The sequence below is a fragment of the Triticum dicoccoides genome, chromosome 1A, assembly GCF_002162155.2.
Source record: "Triticum dicoccoides isolate Atlit2015 ecotype Zavitan chromosome 1A, WEW_v2.0, whole genome shotgun sequence".
Lineage (NCBI taxonomy): Eukaryota > Viridiplantae > Streptophyta > Magnoliopsida > Poales > Poaceae > Triticum > Triticum dicoccoides.
The window spans coordinates 278,663,992-278,680,765 of NC_041380.1; the positions used below are offsets into that span (position 1 = coordinate 278,663,992).

Consider the following 16,774-nt stretch of genomic DNA (forward strand, 5'->3'; position numbering starts at 1 on the left):
TTATTTTTTTATGAACCATGGCAAATTTAAGTAATTCACTAGAGCAATTTTAGGTTTTGGTTCATGATAAATTTGAGTCATTGACCATGCATTTTTAAAGTAATTGATGACAGATTTCTTTTTAATTATGAACCATGTCAAAATTATTTCATGGATCATGGAAAATTTTAGTAATTCACCATGACAAATTTAATTTCTTTATAACATATCAAAATTTACTTTAAACATAGAAGAAAAAGTAGTTCAAACATCTCATGGCAACTTCAGTGTAAATACCGTCGCAATTTATGTGCAATAGACATGGCAACTTTGGACCGCCAAAAAATATCGTTGAAACATATCGATATGTGATCTAGTTTTGAAGTCCTCGTAGCAATGGATTTAATGGCGAAAATGGATTTTCAATCGGATTTTTCATTTAAGAGACAATTTAAAGTTTGAAAACCCCAAAAAATTCAAGCTGGCATCATCTGTTTTCTTCCCTGTTTGCATGCATGTGTGGAAAAAACAAAAAAGCTAACGTGTCACAATGGATGGCTAGAAGGGCATGTGTTGTAGCCTCCTTCAGCCCACACGTGTAGCATTTATCAGGGTCCAAAATCTATGTGTAAGAGAAAGGAAAAGATTAGTGTAATTTTTTATACTCCCTTAATTGTCCATGCAGTTATTCACCTATGTCGTTGGTATGTCATCCTTCGACGGCATCCTGTTGTAGGTGTCGTGTCACCAAGAAAAAGATCAAGAGAAGTGTAGAAGTGTATACACACTCGTCACTTTTTATCAACGTGACTGTTGAGAGATACCATTGATATGTCGTCCTTCCATGACATTGATGTGTTGTTATTTTTTCGACAAGGAGAATATATTAATATCGCGGAGATACAAATTACACCAAGCCTCTGCAACAATGCAATGTCATAAAGACATTACAGATGCACACAACCAAAAGACTAAAAGAAGAAGAAGAAAAATATCCCGCTATACTGATCAATTCCTTGTAGATGTAGCACAAACCACCACCTAGACAACATCCTCCAAAACGACGCCTACAAGAAGAAAACAGCGCACAAACATTGTCATCATCCGATACTAGATCTTAGGTTTTCACCCTTGAGAAGGTCCGCGCTCTCAAAATAATGGCTTCAACAAGGTCATTGTCAGGCACAACCAATTAAAGCTAGGCCTTGGGTTTTCACCCTGAAAGCTAGGACTCTATACTCCACCTGTGTTTCCTCCCCCACTTGCCAATGTCGCTGCTACGAGTCATGAATCACCAAGCAAAGTCATCATCGCCATGAAGACGCGATCCGCCATTACAAGACCCCAGACCTCACCTGCCATGACGCTCTCCGCCACAATCTTTACCATGACAATCGAAATATCGAGATGTTCCATAATGTTAACAGACAATGAAGCTTCACCTCACGCCCTCCTAAAGCCACCTGAGCTGAAATAGGGGTGCACACGACTGAATCCTATCCGATCCAGAAATCAACGGCCAGATCAATGAGGGCTAGCATCAAGCAGAACGCCGTTTTGGCACTAGAAGAACCCTAGGACCTCTGCCGGAGGGAAACATATCTGGGTCGGGAACCCCATATCGGCCGCCATGGCTGCCCCCAATGCTGCCCTCGTAGCCATGGTGCCGCCAGGACCTGCTAGAGCCAAGGGCTAGCCACCAGCCAGCCCACGCAACACCACACTGGCCCCAACGAGTTACTCTAGTCACCTCCATCCACCCTGTCCTCCTCACTGAGAGTGCTCTGCAGCAAGGGCATGAGCCATGAATGAGGTCCAGCGGAGGGCAGCAGGGCGCCAGCATAGACCAGATCCAGGATAAGGTGAACCAGATCGGTCACCAGCCACCGGAGGCGCAACCAGGAGGGATCCTGCCGACGGACCATAGCACGACCGAGGCCATGCGCGTGGGACGGATCCCACTGGCGGTGACACTATCCGCTATGTGAGGAGAAATAAAGGGGCGCCGGTCCCAGGCGAAGCGCGAGCACATTGTTGTGTTGTTGCCCTCATTGAGAAAGACATCGTCAGCAATTGTGATTTTTTTTCAAAATCAAGAACCATGCTGATTGGGACAGTCCTAGTAGATGTCTCATATTGTCCGCATTTCACTTGCCTTGTCAGTTTTTTAGTTCTACCTTGTCATTTTTTCTCGAATACACACAAACATGTGTATCATGTATTACAACATCCTTGTCATTTGGATAGTTAACATCTCGATGCATCATATTATATATGCTTTTTGGATAAAGAATGAATTTTATTGACTCAAAATGCAGCATCAAGTGGATACAACTACAATGACTACGATGTTGCATTGTGTTATGCAAACTCAATGCATCCTATTGTACAAATACAAAGAGCATCTACATCCGGACTAGGAAAATCCGTCCCCTCAGGCACTGCGCAATCACACCTTATATGTTAGCTTCCACATATGCGTCCCTCATATCCGAAACCCAAAACCCAGGCACCCATGCAACGCTACGTATAAACACGATCAACACGCCGAATCACAATTGCATCACCAGACAAAAGGACCATAGTTCATTGAAGTTCATTGGCAAATAGTGCAAACACATACTACAAATACTTAGAACATAGATAGAACATAAATAAAACATGGAAGGGCGGAGGAAATCACCATTTCCTCGTCGGCCCCTTCCCATTCCGGTCGTCGGCACGGCTGTGTCCCTCCTCCATGTAGATGTCAGCGTGCGGAGGTGCGTCGTAGTCAGAGCTGGAGGTGGAGCCGTCCGTCAAGTCGGAGTCAGAGCTGCACCTTGGGCCTGACAACCTGCAGAGCAGGTGGTCCAGCTCCTTCGCATGGTGGGCCGCCTTCGCCTTCGCTGTCGCCTCCTTGTTTTCCTTGCGCTCTGCATCCGTCTACGCGTTGCTTGAGAGTGGCGGAAGACCGGCGTGAGGAGCGCAGCCTCGGGATCGACCGGCAAGCTCCCGTATAAGCGGCGCACGATAGGTGCTTCCCCCGCCGTCGTCCTCTCCCTTGCCCGTTGTCGCTCGCGCCCGGCTGCTCGTGTCGTGGACTCGAGCGTTCTCGTGCACGCCAGCGCCGGGTGGGCACGAGGACCGAGCGGTTGTCGGGTACCACTTCCGGAGCAGTGGGTGGTGGTCGGAGGTGTGCCTGAAGGAGTGGAGCGGCCAGAGCTGCATGTCGGGCGGGATGTGCCGAGGACGTCACCAGTGCTGCGTCGATGGGCGCTGAGAAGTTGATCCACCACTCCCAAATCCGCCTTGGTCGAGCTGCGAGCGCTTCAGCGCGATGTGGAGGGCGACCTCCTCAACATCATCAAGGTCCGCTTCGCGCAGCAGGGTCACCAGTCATCATCGGAGCTGCCGAATTCCCCACCAGAGCAAGCGCTGCTTCTGTCGCCGGCCATCGAATGGGATCGGAGGGGATCAGAAGTGGATCAACGAAGAGGGGAGTGAAGTGGAGTTCAGATTGATTGCAGTCTAGGATTTTTCGGATGGGGATATTTGTGGGCGCGGGTGAGCCAAGTCGGCGTGGCGGACGCGCCCGGGACGCCCCATATCCGCCCCATATTTGGGCTAGGTATGAGGGGCGTCGGACAGCCTGGGCGTTTCGGGACGGTTTAAGGCACCCGACTGGGTCGGTTTTCACGACCGGTTAGTCGCCGGGCCGTCCATGCATGCGTTTGGGGACGGTATGGGTGTCCGCGTGTAGATGCTCTAAGTGTTTATTGTAGTGGAGGAGTCCGCCTTAGAAAAAAAATAGTATAGGGACAATACTAAGGCTGTCTGTAGTGGGTTGTATCTTTTTTCGAGGATACGCCAATGGCGTACCTTAGCTTTATAGAAGGGAGAAAAATATGTACAGAAGTTTACATCATCTCTAGGTAGGCATCACACACAGTCCTACCATAGCCTCCATACACAACCCAAGCCTACTACTCACAAAACGTAGCTACTCCGGTCGCTCCGGCCCTCGTCCACATCTCAAGTTCTCATCTCAAGTTCTTGCCAGGTTAGGTCAACGGTGTCCTCTACGTTCTGTAAGTCCATTCTGCCAAACACCCCGTCGTTGCGCTGCTTCCATAGATTCCAGCATATGATACTCAACCATTTCTTTCTTCATTTAATTTTATGTCATCTCATGAAAATTGCCTAGTTGGCATACATGATAATAACTATGATACTTTCATTTTACAACCAGCCTAAGATAACAAACGGTCTCCTGTGTTAATTATTCTTCACCTATACAAAATCTGATGCGTTAGTGCTAAAAGACAATGCCAATGTCAACCACTGGATCTCAAAGAATAAAAGGTCAACTACTGGGAGTGGCCTGAAGCTCATAAGTCATAACCCTGTTTTGAGAGGATTACGTTTTGTTAGGCAGAGAACTATGTAAACATCACTTTAATTAGAAAAAATAAGTAAACATCACTTTTGTTGTAGCAACAATTCAGTCAGACGAAAGCGCCGGTGCAGGGATGGTTCTTCGTACTTGTTCGGGTGACGTAATCTTTTCGAACTGCCTTATGGTGTTCCACTACAAAAAAAAATGGAGGCTGAATCATGTGCACTCATGAAGGACATCGTGCTTACACTCCAGTGGACAAAATTACTGTTCTGACCCTTAAGGCAAACTAAATCCCGATTTGACCTCGTTCCAAAAAAAATTTCGTTTCTGACCTTTTTCGGTGACGCCAAGGTCCCTGGCGTCTGGGTTACGAAGCAGACGCCACGGTCCCTGGCGTCTGGCCCCTGGCCCGCACTGCCCGCCTGCCCGTTGACCTGCTGACGTGGCAAAGGGGCCAGACGCCAGGGTCCCTGGCGTCTGGCCTCGGTAAGTGGATAACCCCACCGGGAGAGTGTGTGGGTCCCACCCCACACACTTTCCCCAATCCAGCCCGAGCTTGAAGAAGAGCTGCTGCCTCCCCACTCTCTCTCACCCCTCAAGCTCCCCCTCAAATCCTCTCCAAAAGGTACATCCCTTAGGTGGATCTTTCCATCACTTTGTTGCTCTTGTTAATCTCTCCCAAATCATCCAATTATTTTTTGTTAAGTCTTGTCCTTTTGGTTGCATTTTATACATGTTGGTGGAACCCTAGTTCATGTTTTCTCCCCCTTATGTTAGTGTGAATGGCTTGGTTAACTTTGATAATATAGTGCTATGCATGGTGTGTAGTAGGAATATATGTTTGTTGAGTAGAAAGATTGGGGGTTAGGGTTAGTTAGTGATTAGGGTTAACTTTGCTTAGTGTGTTAATTAGTGATTAGTGATACTTTTGTGGTCATCACCAATAATTTAGTGTTGATATAATTTGGATATAATAAGATGTATTTGGATAAACACCAATTCTCATTGAGGTCTTAAATGCATTCATGTAATTTTTAGATGGAGAGACTTGTTAATGTTCATTACATTGACAAGGAGGCATTCTTGAGTAACAATGCCGACACGGGTGAGGAACCATTGGTTTTTGATAGAAGCCCTAGCTATGAGGATGTTGTTGCAAAAGTGAGACAAGTCTTGAAGTGGATGGACACCAATGTTGATGTTAAGTTAATAGGAAGGTATGATGTTGGAGTTGGAGCCAAATCTCGCTTGAAAAGTATGCCTATCACCTCGGATTTGCATTGGGATGTATACAAGGAAAAAGTATCCCAATCGGAAGACAAGTCACTTGAATTGTTTGCCACCACTGAATCTCCTCGGTTTACCTTTGATTTGAACCGGCATGTCTCTTCCCCAATGGATGACATGAGCGAGAGGACAATGGTGGCACTTGTTGAGCATAGGGTTGTGGTTGATGCCCCCAATGTTTATCCCCCACCATGTCCCCGTGTACCAACTATCAAAGCAAATGAGGTTGAGTTGTATGCCCCCAATGCTTCTAGCCAACCACCAACTAGCCAAGCAAATGAGGTTGAGTTGTATGCCCCCAATGCTTCTAGCCAACCACCAACTAGCCAAGCAAATGAGGTTGAGTTGTATGCCCCCAATGCTTCTAGCCAACGACCAACTAGCCAAGCAAATGAAGTTGAGGTGATTGCTAGTGACGGAGTAATTCAAGAGGATGAAGATGCTTATGATGACGACGAAGAGCAAGAAGAAGGGTTTCATGGCAATGATGTTGGTGACTTGGATGTGTACATAGCGCAAAAGGACATGGATCGTGACTTGCCTTTTAGGCGTCAATATGCGTATGACTCGGATGATGAGGGTCCAGTTGAACAGTTGGACGAGGATGGATTCACAAAGGAGGAGAACCAAATCCACTTTGAGCTGACGGGCTTACAAAAAAGAACTCACTTATTTAAAGATCTCGGCCTTGCCCATAAAGCTGTTGTTGACGGTGGAATGAGAATGACGGCGATTGAGCCAACACCATGCCCGGATCCAGGAGAACCAAGGGTGGAGAATGAGGACGAGAATGCTTATTTGAAGAAAGGATTGAAGTTTCTGAGCTTGCCTATGCTGAAGTTTTGGTTGGCTGACTATGCCATTCGAAACCATAGGCCAATTTATGTTGAGCACTCCAACATGAAATTGCGTTACACCGTGGTGTGTGAGCAAAAGGAATGCACATGGAAGGTTCGTGCAAGAAAGCTTAAAGAAACCGAAGAATGGGTGTTAACAAGTTGTGATACCACTCATAGATGCAAACCGCCATCGAAACGACTTAGAAAGACACACCGTCAACTCACATCTGAGTATCTTGGATACAAATGGATGAAAGACATAGCCTTTGATCCCACTGTGAAAGTGAGGTTTCTCATGCGGACGGTGAAAAAACAATTTGGTTATGAAGTCAAGTATGGGAAGGCATGGAAGGCAAAGGCAAATGCTATTAGGATGTTGTACGGTGGTTATGAAGAAGCATACAACCAGCTCCCAAGGTTGTTGGCCGCCATTGCACATAGGAACCCGGGCATGTTTCATGTGGTCGAGGATCACGAGGGAGTGTTCCACCGTGCCTTCTGGAGTTATGGACAATGTGTGGAGGCGTTTCAGCATTGTCGTTCGGTCTTGTCTATAGATGGCACGTTCTTGACCGGTAGATATAAGGGCACACTAATGGTAGCAATGGCGCACTCATCAAACGACAACGTGTTGCCATGTGCATTTGCTTTGGTGCCTTCCGAGCACCAAGACAACTGGGAGTGGTTCATGGGTCATGTTAGGCACAACGTGATTGGGGCTAGGGAGGTATGCATCATATCGGACCGACATCATGGCATACTCAAGGCAATGGACATTGTTATTCCAGGATTTCCAAAGCTTCACCACAGATGGTGCATGAGGCATTTCGTGGCCAACTTTTACCGGGCATGTAAGAGCAAGGAGCTCAGCAAAGACCTTACCCATGTATGTGTGGCCTTCACCACCCAAGGTTTCGATGCTCGTTACAACAAACTCTCTGCAGCGGTGAACGAAGGGGGAAAAGACTTCTTAACTAGGAATTTAAGTGAGAAGCACAAGTGGGCACGCGCTCATGATGATGGTGGTTGGCGATATGGCGACATGACGAGCAATCTCGTAGAATGTTTCAACAATGTGTTGAAGGGTGCTCGTGCTTTGCCGGTGACTGCAATAGTGGAGTACACCTTCTTCAAGCTTAATGAGTACTTTCAGAGGCATTCTGAAGAGACTGCAAAATGGATAGGTGAAAAAAAGGATTATCCGGAAAAGGTTGATGAATGGTTGCAGTTACAAGCAAGCAAGTCTTCACGATAACAAGTTATCGTATTCGATAGACTTGAAATGATCTATCAAATTGATGAGCCAGGTGGCACAACACGAGATGGTAGACAATATGGTGGTGCTGCATTCGAGGTGAAACTGAAGACTCGGTGGTGCCAGTGCGAGAGGCCTAGTAAGTATCATTGGCCATGCTCGCATTTGATAACGGCGGCGAAGGCGACAAACATACATGTTAATGATGGAAAAACCGTGAGGATGCAAGAGTTCCATGTGGAAGCTACTAGGTTGACATGGGCGCCAAGATTTCAACCTTTCTTGGACCAATCACAGTGGCCTGAGTACCATGGCCCTCATATTAGGCCAGACCCTCTTCTGAAGGTGGAGACGAAGGGTAGAAGGAGAACTAAGAGGTTCAGGGGTGATATGGATGACCTGGCTGGATACACTGGCATGAAACAATTTGGTAGCGGTCATTTCATGGAGGCTCCTGACATTATCAACTGTGGGGTGTGCGGTGAAGGGGGACACAATGAGCGGACATGCAAAAAAAAGAAAACCAAAAAAAGAAAAACAAGTCGTGGAGGCGGCACCGATGGTGAAAGAGGTGGAAGAGGTGACGGTGGTGGTGGTCGAGGAAGAACGAGTGTCAGAGGTGGTAGTGGTGGTCGTAGAGGGAGCACAAGTGCTAGAGGTGCTAGTGTTCGTAGAGGGAGCACAAGTGCTAGAGGTGGTGGTCGAGCAGGCACAAGTGCTAGAGGTGGTCGTGGTCGAAGAGGAAGCACAAGTGCTAGAGGTGGTCGTAGAGGAATGGTTGATAATGGATCGGCCTTCGGTTATTTGTTTAATCCAGATGGTTGATCTAATAATAATGGTATATTATTTGTTCATACAATTCCTAGCATTTATGCATTTGCTCTCTTAATGTCTTGTGCTAACAATTGTTCTTTTTGTAGGCATGGCTTCATCCGGTTCCAGGACGAGGCCACCGTGCGCGGACCAAGAGGACATGCCGAAGACGTGGTTGGAGGCCAGTTTGGACAAGAAGAAGGAGAAGGATGTGCCCACACCACCATGTTGGTGTGGTGATGTTTGCAAGCTGAAGGTGTCCACTGACCGCAACAAGTCATGGACAGAAGGTAGAAGGTTTTTCGTGTGTCCCAACTGTGCACATGATCGTCGAAGGCCAACTAACGCATATGACATACCACCGGTATGTTAGGTGTACATATAAAAAACATCAACAAGTTGTCACTCATATGTCTAACAAAATCATGGTTTATATGTAGTCCCCTCCTCCACTTTGCAAGTACTTCACTTGGATAGATCACGAGGTACCAAAAGATATCCAAGAGGACCAACGTGCAGATTGGTTACGGAGGCAGCGCCTATTCGAGGAGTCCTATGCACGGGGATTGGAGCGGGAGCGTCGTGAGAAGGAGGCTCGTGAGCGCAAGAAGCGTGAGCAAGAGAGGGCACGCAAAGAGAAGGCGGCTCGTCAAGAAGAGAGGGCAAGCAAACTTGCAAGGGCTCGCGATGCACGAGAGGAGGACGAGGCACGTGACAAGAAGGGAAAGTGGCCCCGGACTACTCAGTAGACAAATGGAAAGGCACCGGCGTCGATGATGAACTGTCGAGACTTTGTTTAATGTATGAACTTATTATTCGAGACCTTGTGTGGTCATGAACTATTTCTGTCATTCGAGACTATTTGAGATTATGTGCAAACTATGTTCGTCATTCGAGACTAGTTGATATGCTTTGTTCATATTTTTGGTTGAGAGTAGCATGCTTTGTTCATATTTAACAGTGTTTGCTAGTTGTTGCTAAGCAAAAACTTTAACAAGTTGTGTGCAAAAACACCAGGCCCACACCCAGACGCCAGGGTCCTTGGCGTCTGCCTCCCACACCCAGACGCCAGGGTCCCTGGCGTCTGCCTCCCACACCCAGACGCCAGGGTCCCTGGCGTCTGCCTCCCACACCCAGACGCCAGGGTCCCTGGCGTCTGGCTTGCTTTGCTCACGCAGGTGACCAGACAGGCCGTCTGGTGTGTCTGATGGACACCCAGACGCCAAGGTCACTGGCGTCTGCCTCCCACACCCAGACGCCAGGGTCCCTGGCGTCTGGCTTGCTTTGCTCATGCAGGTGACCAGACAGGCCGTCTGGTGTGTCTGATGGAACCCAGACGCCAAGGTCACTGGCGTCTGCCTCCCACACCCAGACGCCAGGGTCCCTGGCGTCTGGCTTGCTTTGCTCACGCAGGTGACCAGACAGGCCGTCTGGTGTGTCTGATGGACACCCAGACGCCAAGGTCACTGGCGTCTGCCTCCCACACCCAGACGCCAGGGTCCCTGGCGTCTGGCTTGCTTTGCTCACGCAGGTGACCAGACAGGCCGTCTGGTGTGTCTGATGGACACCCAGACGCCAAGGTCACTGGCGTCTGGTGTCCAGAAAGCATTCCTGTCTAATGGATAAGATTCGAGTGGATAAGATTTTGGGCCCACCTCTACCCCTCTCATCCATTCATCTCCACCTCTACCCCTCTCATTTCACTCATATCCACCCACTCTCACCTCTAGCCCTGCCAACGTCACTCCCTCGTCCAGCACCCTAACCCCCCCCCTCAGATCTCTCACAAATCGGTCCGGTTTCACCGTTGGATCTTCAGGATTTCGAGACTAGAAGGTAAATCAACTCCACCCCCATTTTTTGGTTGGTTTAATTTATCATACTTTTGTGAAAACCCTAGTTTGTTTTCCTCTTGGTTTAATGTATCATAGGTTAGCTACTAAGAGATTTGTGTGCTGTAGATGGCTAACGAAACTCAGTGGGTGCTTAGCCCTGTTGTTCATGTGCATGGCTTGTCTCCATGTATTGTGCAAGTTAGTCAAGTGGACCTCACTTTCGATTGGTTGAAGACTAAATTCATGTTGAAGCAAGGGTTGAAGGAAGAGGATTTTGTGTACTACGTCAGCAGGAGGAAGTCAGATGGCCCCGGGGAAAGAAAATTGGTTGACATAACTGATGATGACAAGATTCAAGAAATGCTGGAAGAATGGAAATGGAAAAGGGTTGTTGACTTGCATTGCTACAGGAAACCGAGTTATATGTGATGTTCATGTCGTTTCAACCATCGTGGTCATGAACTACTTATGTCATTCGAGACTATTTGTGTAATTTGAACTATGTTTGTAATTTGCATTGTATCGTAGACCATCGTGGTCATGAACTAAGTTTGTAATTTGAACTATGTTTGTCATTTGTCAACTATAGTGTTATGAAAAGACTATGCAATGCTTATGTATGTATGTTATTCGAAACTACAAGTGAAAAGACAAAACTACAAGTGAAAAAGCATTGTCTGCACCAGGACCAGACGCCAAGGACCCTGGCGTCTGGCTCCCCTGCTTTACCCTGTTTCTGGTGTCAGTAGACTGCCAGACGCCAAGGACCCTGGCGTTTGGTCCCCTAACATACATCCAGACGCCAAGGACCCTGGCGTCTGGTCCCCTGACATACAGCCAGACGCCAAGGATCCTGGCGTCTGGCTCCCTGTGCATATAAATGACTAAATACAGATTTCATCATTCATGTCAGACATTCATATAAACATTCATTTAAATGACTAAATCACAGGAAACAACAATTACCATAAATCACATCATTCATTCATGTCAAACATTCATAGCAACTTCACGAATCCGGTACAACTTAATTCGAACGGCAACAAGTTCATGGAAAGAAACGACAACAAGTTCATGGAAAGAGACTACACCAGGTTCGTCGAAACAAACTAGAACAAGCTCATTGAAACAAACTACAACAAGCTCACTTCTTCCTTCCTCTCTTCACGATATCTGCAAGTGTATGCTCCTCCTCTTCGCTAGCCTCATGCTCCTCCTCTTCGCTAGCCTCCTCCGCCTCTGCATCAATGTTGGACTTATATCTTTGCATTCCCGCAGGCATAAATTGATGAGGATACTCCGGACTATGGAATTGAGTGTTCCATGTCTTCTTTCTACCTTTCTTGCCCGGTGTCTTAGATATGGCTTTGCCTTTTCTAGAGCGGGCATTGCCTTGTGTCAGTTGTGTAACCTGTGATGGTTGTGGAGCATCAACATCATACTCATGATCCTCTTGATGTGTTGCATCATACTCATGCTCATCATGATGTGTTGGCTCCTCTTGATGTGCTGGCTCCTCTTCATTGACCTCCTCCTCTATGTCCTCTTCGTTCTGGACATAACGCCGTTTATTAGCTCTGGCGGCGCGGCTACCTGGTGCATACACGTCACTGGACTTAGCACCATGGCAAGAAAGCATAGCTGCCATCTTATGGAACCGCTTCTTGAACTTCTGCGACAACACAAAAGATGCTATGATATGAGATCCAAATAACTAATCCGCGAAAAAAACTTTTATAATATATTGCGACTAACCTCCATCGTGCTCCTAAGAGTCCTCTCAGATAATGCACCATCAGCTGGATGACTCAGTGCAACATTGGCATCGTTGACGCACAGAAGCAACTCTCTGCCCTGCAATTCATGAACACACCAAACTTATGTATTTGAAAGAAGACAACATGATGCAAGTATGTTAGAATAGGTCAAACAGACTACCATTTCGTCGTGCATCGGTGTGTAGTCAACATGAGCCCCTCTGGTGTCTCTCACAGCCGTGTTGAAGGTATGATAACCTTCTGCAGTCTCCGGGTCTTCAGACACCAACTCCGACCACTCCTCGTGAGTCCAACCTGGCTTCAGCTTTAACCGGTAACGATCCGCATACCACACTTGATACTTCTGATATGCTGACTGATTGTGAGGTCTATTCTCTGATTGCACTAACGTGTCTCTTTGATTCCAAATTTCTATCCACGCACGGTGTTTGTTTGCCCAATCCGATATATCCTGATTGTTCCTTCGATCGAACCTACAAATGATGCACGGGACAAAGCATTAGCAAACACTGACTTATTCAATGCTCTACTACATACTCAAGGCATGCTTGCTTACCGATGCAGAGATAGCATTTCCTCCTTGCTCTCCTCAATTGGAATACCTTGTCTTTTTCCAAATTGTCTTGCCACACGGTCTACAAAGTGCCACTCGACTGCGAAGAAGCATATCATTGGGCACCTCGCCCGTCAAAGATGGCTATCACGCGTGCACATCTCATTAAGATCAAAGTCACGATCTTCCACATAAGGCAACCAATGTACCTGCAAAACAAAGAGATACATTGTTAGCTACATACATAAGTTTCATTCTTGACTAAATTTTATCTCATCGAACTTCTCATAACCTGCTCAGCAGTCAAGGTGTCCAGCTCGTTCATATAGCACTTGTATCGCACATGCGAGCTTCCTGTGTACACTGTCACTTGTTCCCAATAGTAAGCAAGCGTAGGGCGCCGATATGGATCATCATCATGCAACCCGTCATGATTACCCCGTGGGTTTGCCATGAGGGGGTTCTTCAAATCGGGCCGTCCAACCGGGATCCGCTCCCACATCCACACGGATAGGCTCCAAACAAACCCAGACAATGAGGATGTACCTCCCTTCCTCCGACACGCCAAGTCAAGCTGCAATCAAACAAACATGTTAGATATGGAGGCGCATGACAAATGCAAAATAATTGGTTGCAAATATCTCTTACCTGACGATACAAGTATGCTAGTGCGGCCGAACCCCAGCTATACTGGGTATCCCAGTTATTAAGTGGCTCCAAGAACATCCAGAGGGCTGAGTTCCCGGTTGCATCTGAGAAGACTACCTTGGTTAGTACATACCAAAGATAGGCCCGCGCGTACTGCTGCACAACCACGTCATTGGCATCCTGAGGGCACGGGTTGGTGTTTCCTCTGACCAGTTTTAGCCAAGAATGCCTCACTTTCGCTGTATCGGCCTTGCCTTCCTGAGGACCCTCGGGCTGAACGCCAATTAAATCGGCAGTCCGTTCTCGCCAATTACCCACGCTGACACGACCGGTAACAGCTTGTCCATTGATAGGAAGGCCGCTTATCATAGCCATGTCCTGTAGGGTCATCGTCATCTCCCCACATGGAAGGTGGAAGGAGTGAGTCTCCGGCCTCCAACGATCCACAAGTGCGGTCAGCGCCGCGTGGTTCACCGGCGGAGCGCGTCGCTTGAACTGCAACACGAATGGGAGAAGACCCAATCTCCGAATGTAAGGCTCATACCGCGGGTCGTAATCAAAGTCATCAGCGGAATGACCCCTCATGCGCATAGCAACTACAACCTGCAAATAAAGTGATGTTTTAATAATCAATACAAGAACACAAATGAGAAACAACGAAAATTGACCCAGTCTTGCTTCTTACCTGTCCATTTTCAATGGCACGAGCACGATGCTCCTTATCCCACTCATCGATTAATCCGTCATACCAAGGTCCATCACCATCCGCCATCCTACAAAAAAATTTCACAAACATCTATGAATACATGAACAATATCAAACAATTTCCTTCTCCAAGTTTATTCCATATGAAAACACCATTCTTCTCAAACATAACCACATCATTTCTTTCTTCTACATATGCAAACATATCATCTAGAGTACCAAATTTCACCATCAAATATATTTCATTATCATCATCCGCCATTCTATTGAACAAATCATGTCACACACAATAAGAAAATTTCATCATCTCTTTTGCATAAATTTTTTTGCCAACAATAGTATGCCAACAATAGGATTATCTACACATACACACATCATCTATCAAACCAAATATAGTATGCCAAAGTCTATTTTACATACACAAATCATATATTCATCACCCCTCTTAATTCAAAAAAAAATCCTATGGACAACATATACACAAAACCGAATTGATTTTACCTACATGTTCAACTACACATCATCTACTGCATACCTAATCATCTATCAACTACACAAAATTTTCTAAAAATAAGAAACCATCTACTCATCTAACATCACCTAGTGTTGAATAATGCATCCAACCAAAGAGGGGAAAACAAAAAAAAATTGGAGGGAATGGGGGAGAATACCTCAAAGAAGCTTGGGGGGGTCCGATCTGTGAGTTTGAGGGGTTGATGGAGTAGATCAAGGGGGGTGGTGGTGGGAGGGAGAGAAGGGGCGAAGAACAGAGCCCTCTGTTCGTCGTGCGCCGCCAGGAGAAAGATGGGGATGGGTGGGCTGGCCCGCGCGGTTATGCACTTACCGGGGCCAGACGCCAGGGACCCTGGCGTCTGGCCCCTTTGCCACGTCAGCAGGTCAACGGGCAGGCGGGCAGTGCGGGCCAGGGGCCAGACGCCAGGGACCGTGGCGTCTGCTGCGTAACCCAGACGCCAGGGACCTTGGCGTCACCGAAAAAGGTCAGAAACGAAATTTTTTTTGGAACGAGGTCAAATCGGGATTTAGTTTGCCTTAAGGATCAGAACAGTAATTTTGTCCCACTCCAGTGGTGTACCCAGTTATAATCCAGTCTGACTGCTCTGCTGCGCTCATTCCCATCTCTTGTCATGGCATGTACAGGTCTTGCTACGGATACTTGATCTCGGAAATTCGAAGATTACTGGAAAACATATGAATTTATCCAACAGAAAGTTGATCGTGAACAAAATAGGGTTGTCGTCTGTCTGGCGAATTTTGTTAGAGTGGAGAGATGCACTGTTGGTTCCGTGAACTGTTGGCCGCTGTAAGCCGCGGCGACGAGCGGGCGCAGCGAGCGCGTGTGCGGGCACGCGCTGGCCGTGTCGGGCCCGTAGCTAGTGCGTGTGTGTGTGTGCATGGGTGCGCGCATGTGCGCGCGATAGGCATGCCGTAGATGTAAGCGGTCGTTCAGGTTGATCCGCAGGGGACGCGCGTGGGGATCGTGCGGGCTCAGGGCGCGTCGTTCGCGTACGTGCGTGACGAGGACGCAGCCAGAGCGGGCAGATCAAACATGCGGGCGGGCCAGGGACGTGGAGTACGTGCTCCTACGGTGGCCCAAGTATTTAAGCCCTGTATGGAATCCTTGTAACCGTGGCTGGAACGAGTTCGTGCTCGTGGAATATCACGCCGTTCGAGCGGCGGCAGCGTTCGTGCGCTGGAAACCTGGCTGTGTTTTTCTTTCTTTTCTTCTGCCGATCGAGTCCAAAGAGAGAGAGGTGCAGCAGAGAGAGGTAGAGCTAGGGCAAGGCATAGCCACGGCAACAACAATTGGTATCGGAGCATCGGGTTCGGAGGAGCTCGCCGGCGATGGCGCTCGTCCCGTGCGGCGGCGGGGCACGATGATGCCGTGCGTGCGGGGAGCGCGGCGGCCGCGGCGGACCTGCGCGGTGGCGCGGCATGGCTCGGCGGAGGGAAGACCAAGCTCCGGGACACGCCGGATCGGCCGCGCTGATCGCGTCGGAGCGCGATCATGGTGCGAGCTGGAGGCGTGCGGAGCGTGGCAGAACAAGCCGCGACGACGGGCTCACCGCATCGGGCGCGTGTATGGGCGCGCGCCAGACGTAGCGGGCGCGCCGGGAGCCGGGAGTGGGCCGCGTCGAGGCGCTGGACCTGGTTGCGCAGATCGCGTACGTGCGCGGCGGGAGCGCGGGGACGTGAGGACTGCACGCGAAGGGCACGGCGGCACGATGGTAGGCGCGGCAGCGACGTCAGGGCAGTGGCGGCTACGATGACGACGTCGACGGCGCGGCGGAGCGCGCGCTGCGGGTGGACGGCAGCGTCGAGGACATCGGTCTCCTCTAGGCCACAGCTTAGGGGAAGAGTGTTGGCCGCTGTAAACCGCGGCAACGAGCGGGCGCAGCGAGCACGTGTGCGGGCGCGCGCTGGCCGCGTCGGGCCCGTAGCTAGTGCATGCGTGTATGTGCATGGGTGCGCGTATGTGCGCGCGGTAGCCATGCCGTAGATGTAGGCGGTCATTCAGGTTGATCTATAGGGGGCGCGCGTGGGGATCGTGTGGGCTCGGGGCGCGTCGTTCGCGTACGTGTGTGACGAGGACGCAGCCAGAGCGGGCAGATCGAACGTGTGGGCGGGCCGGGGACGTGGAGTATGTGCTCCTACGGTGGCCCAAGTATTTAAGCCCTGTATG

The 16,774-nt window shown here is 48.7% G+C and overlaps 2 protein-coding genes and 1 long non-coding RNA gene across 3 annotated transcripts; 1 reads left to right on the top strand and 2 right to left on the bottom strand.

Moving 5' to 3' along the window:
- The first annotated feature begins 4,894 nt into the window (after positions 1-4,894).
- LOC119282147 (U1 small nuclear ribonucleoprotein 70 kDa-like) lies at positions 4,895-9,445 on the top strand. Its single transcript, XM_037562499.1, has 3 exons — positions 4,895-4,985; positions 8,662-8,918; positions 8,995-9,445. The coding sequence occupies exons 2-3, from the start codon at positions 8,664-8,666 to the stop codon at positions 9,301-9,303; spliced, it is 564 nt and encodes a 187-aa protein (XP_037418396.1). The 5' UTR covers positions 4,895-4,985; positions 8,662-8,663; the 3' UTR covers positions 9,304-9,445.
- Positions 9,446-11,382: 1,937 nt separating this feature from the next.
- On the bottom strand, positions 11,383-12,342 carry LOC119352786. The gene is made up of 3 exons (XM_037619373.1): positions 12,328-12,342; positions 12,145-12,243; positions 11,383-12,061 (listed from the first exon to the last, which is right to left on the bottom strand). Exons 1-3 carry the CDS (start codon positions 12,340-12,342, stop codon positions 11,534-11,536), a joined length of 642 nt encoding a protein of 213 aa, XP_037475270.1. The 3' UTR covers positions 11,383-11,533.
- A 1,521-nt stretch (positions 12,343-13,863) lies between these two features.
- LOC119282256 lies at positions 13,864-14,863 on the bottom strand. The gene is made up of 3 exons (XR_005138688.1): positions 14,745-14,863; positions 14,054-14,141; positions 13,864-13,971 (listed from the first exon to the last, which is right to left on the bottom strand). It is a non-coding gene; the product is annotated as an uncharacterized LOC119282256 (long non-coding RNA).
- Positions 14,864-16,774: the final 1,911 nt, after the last annotated feature.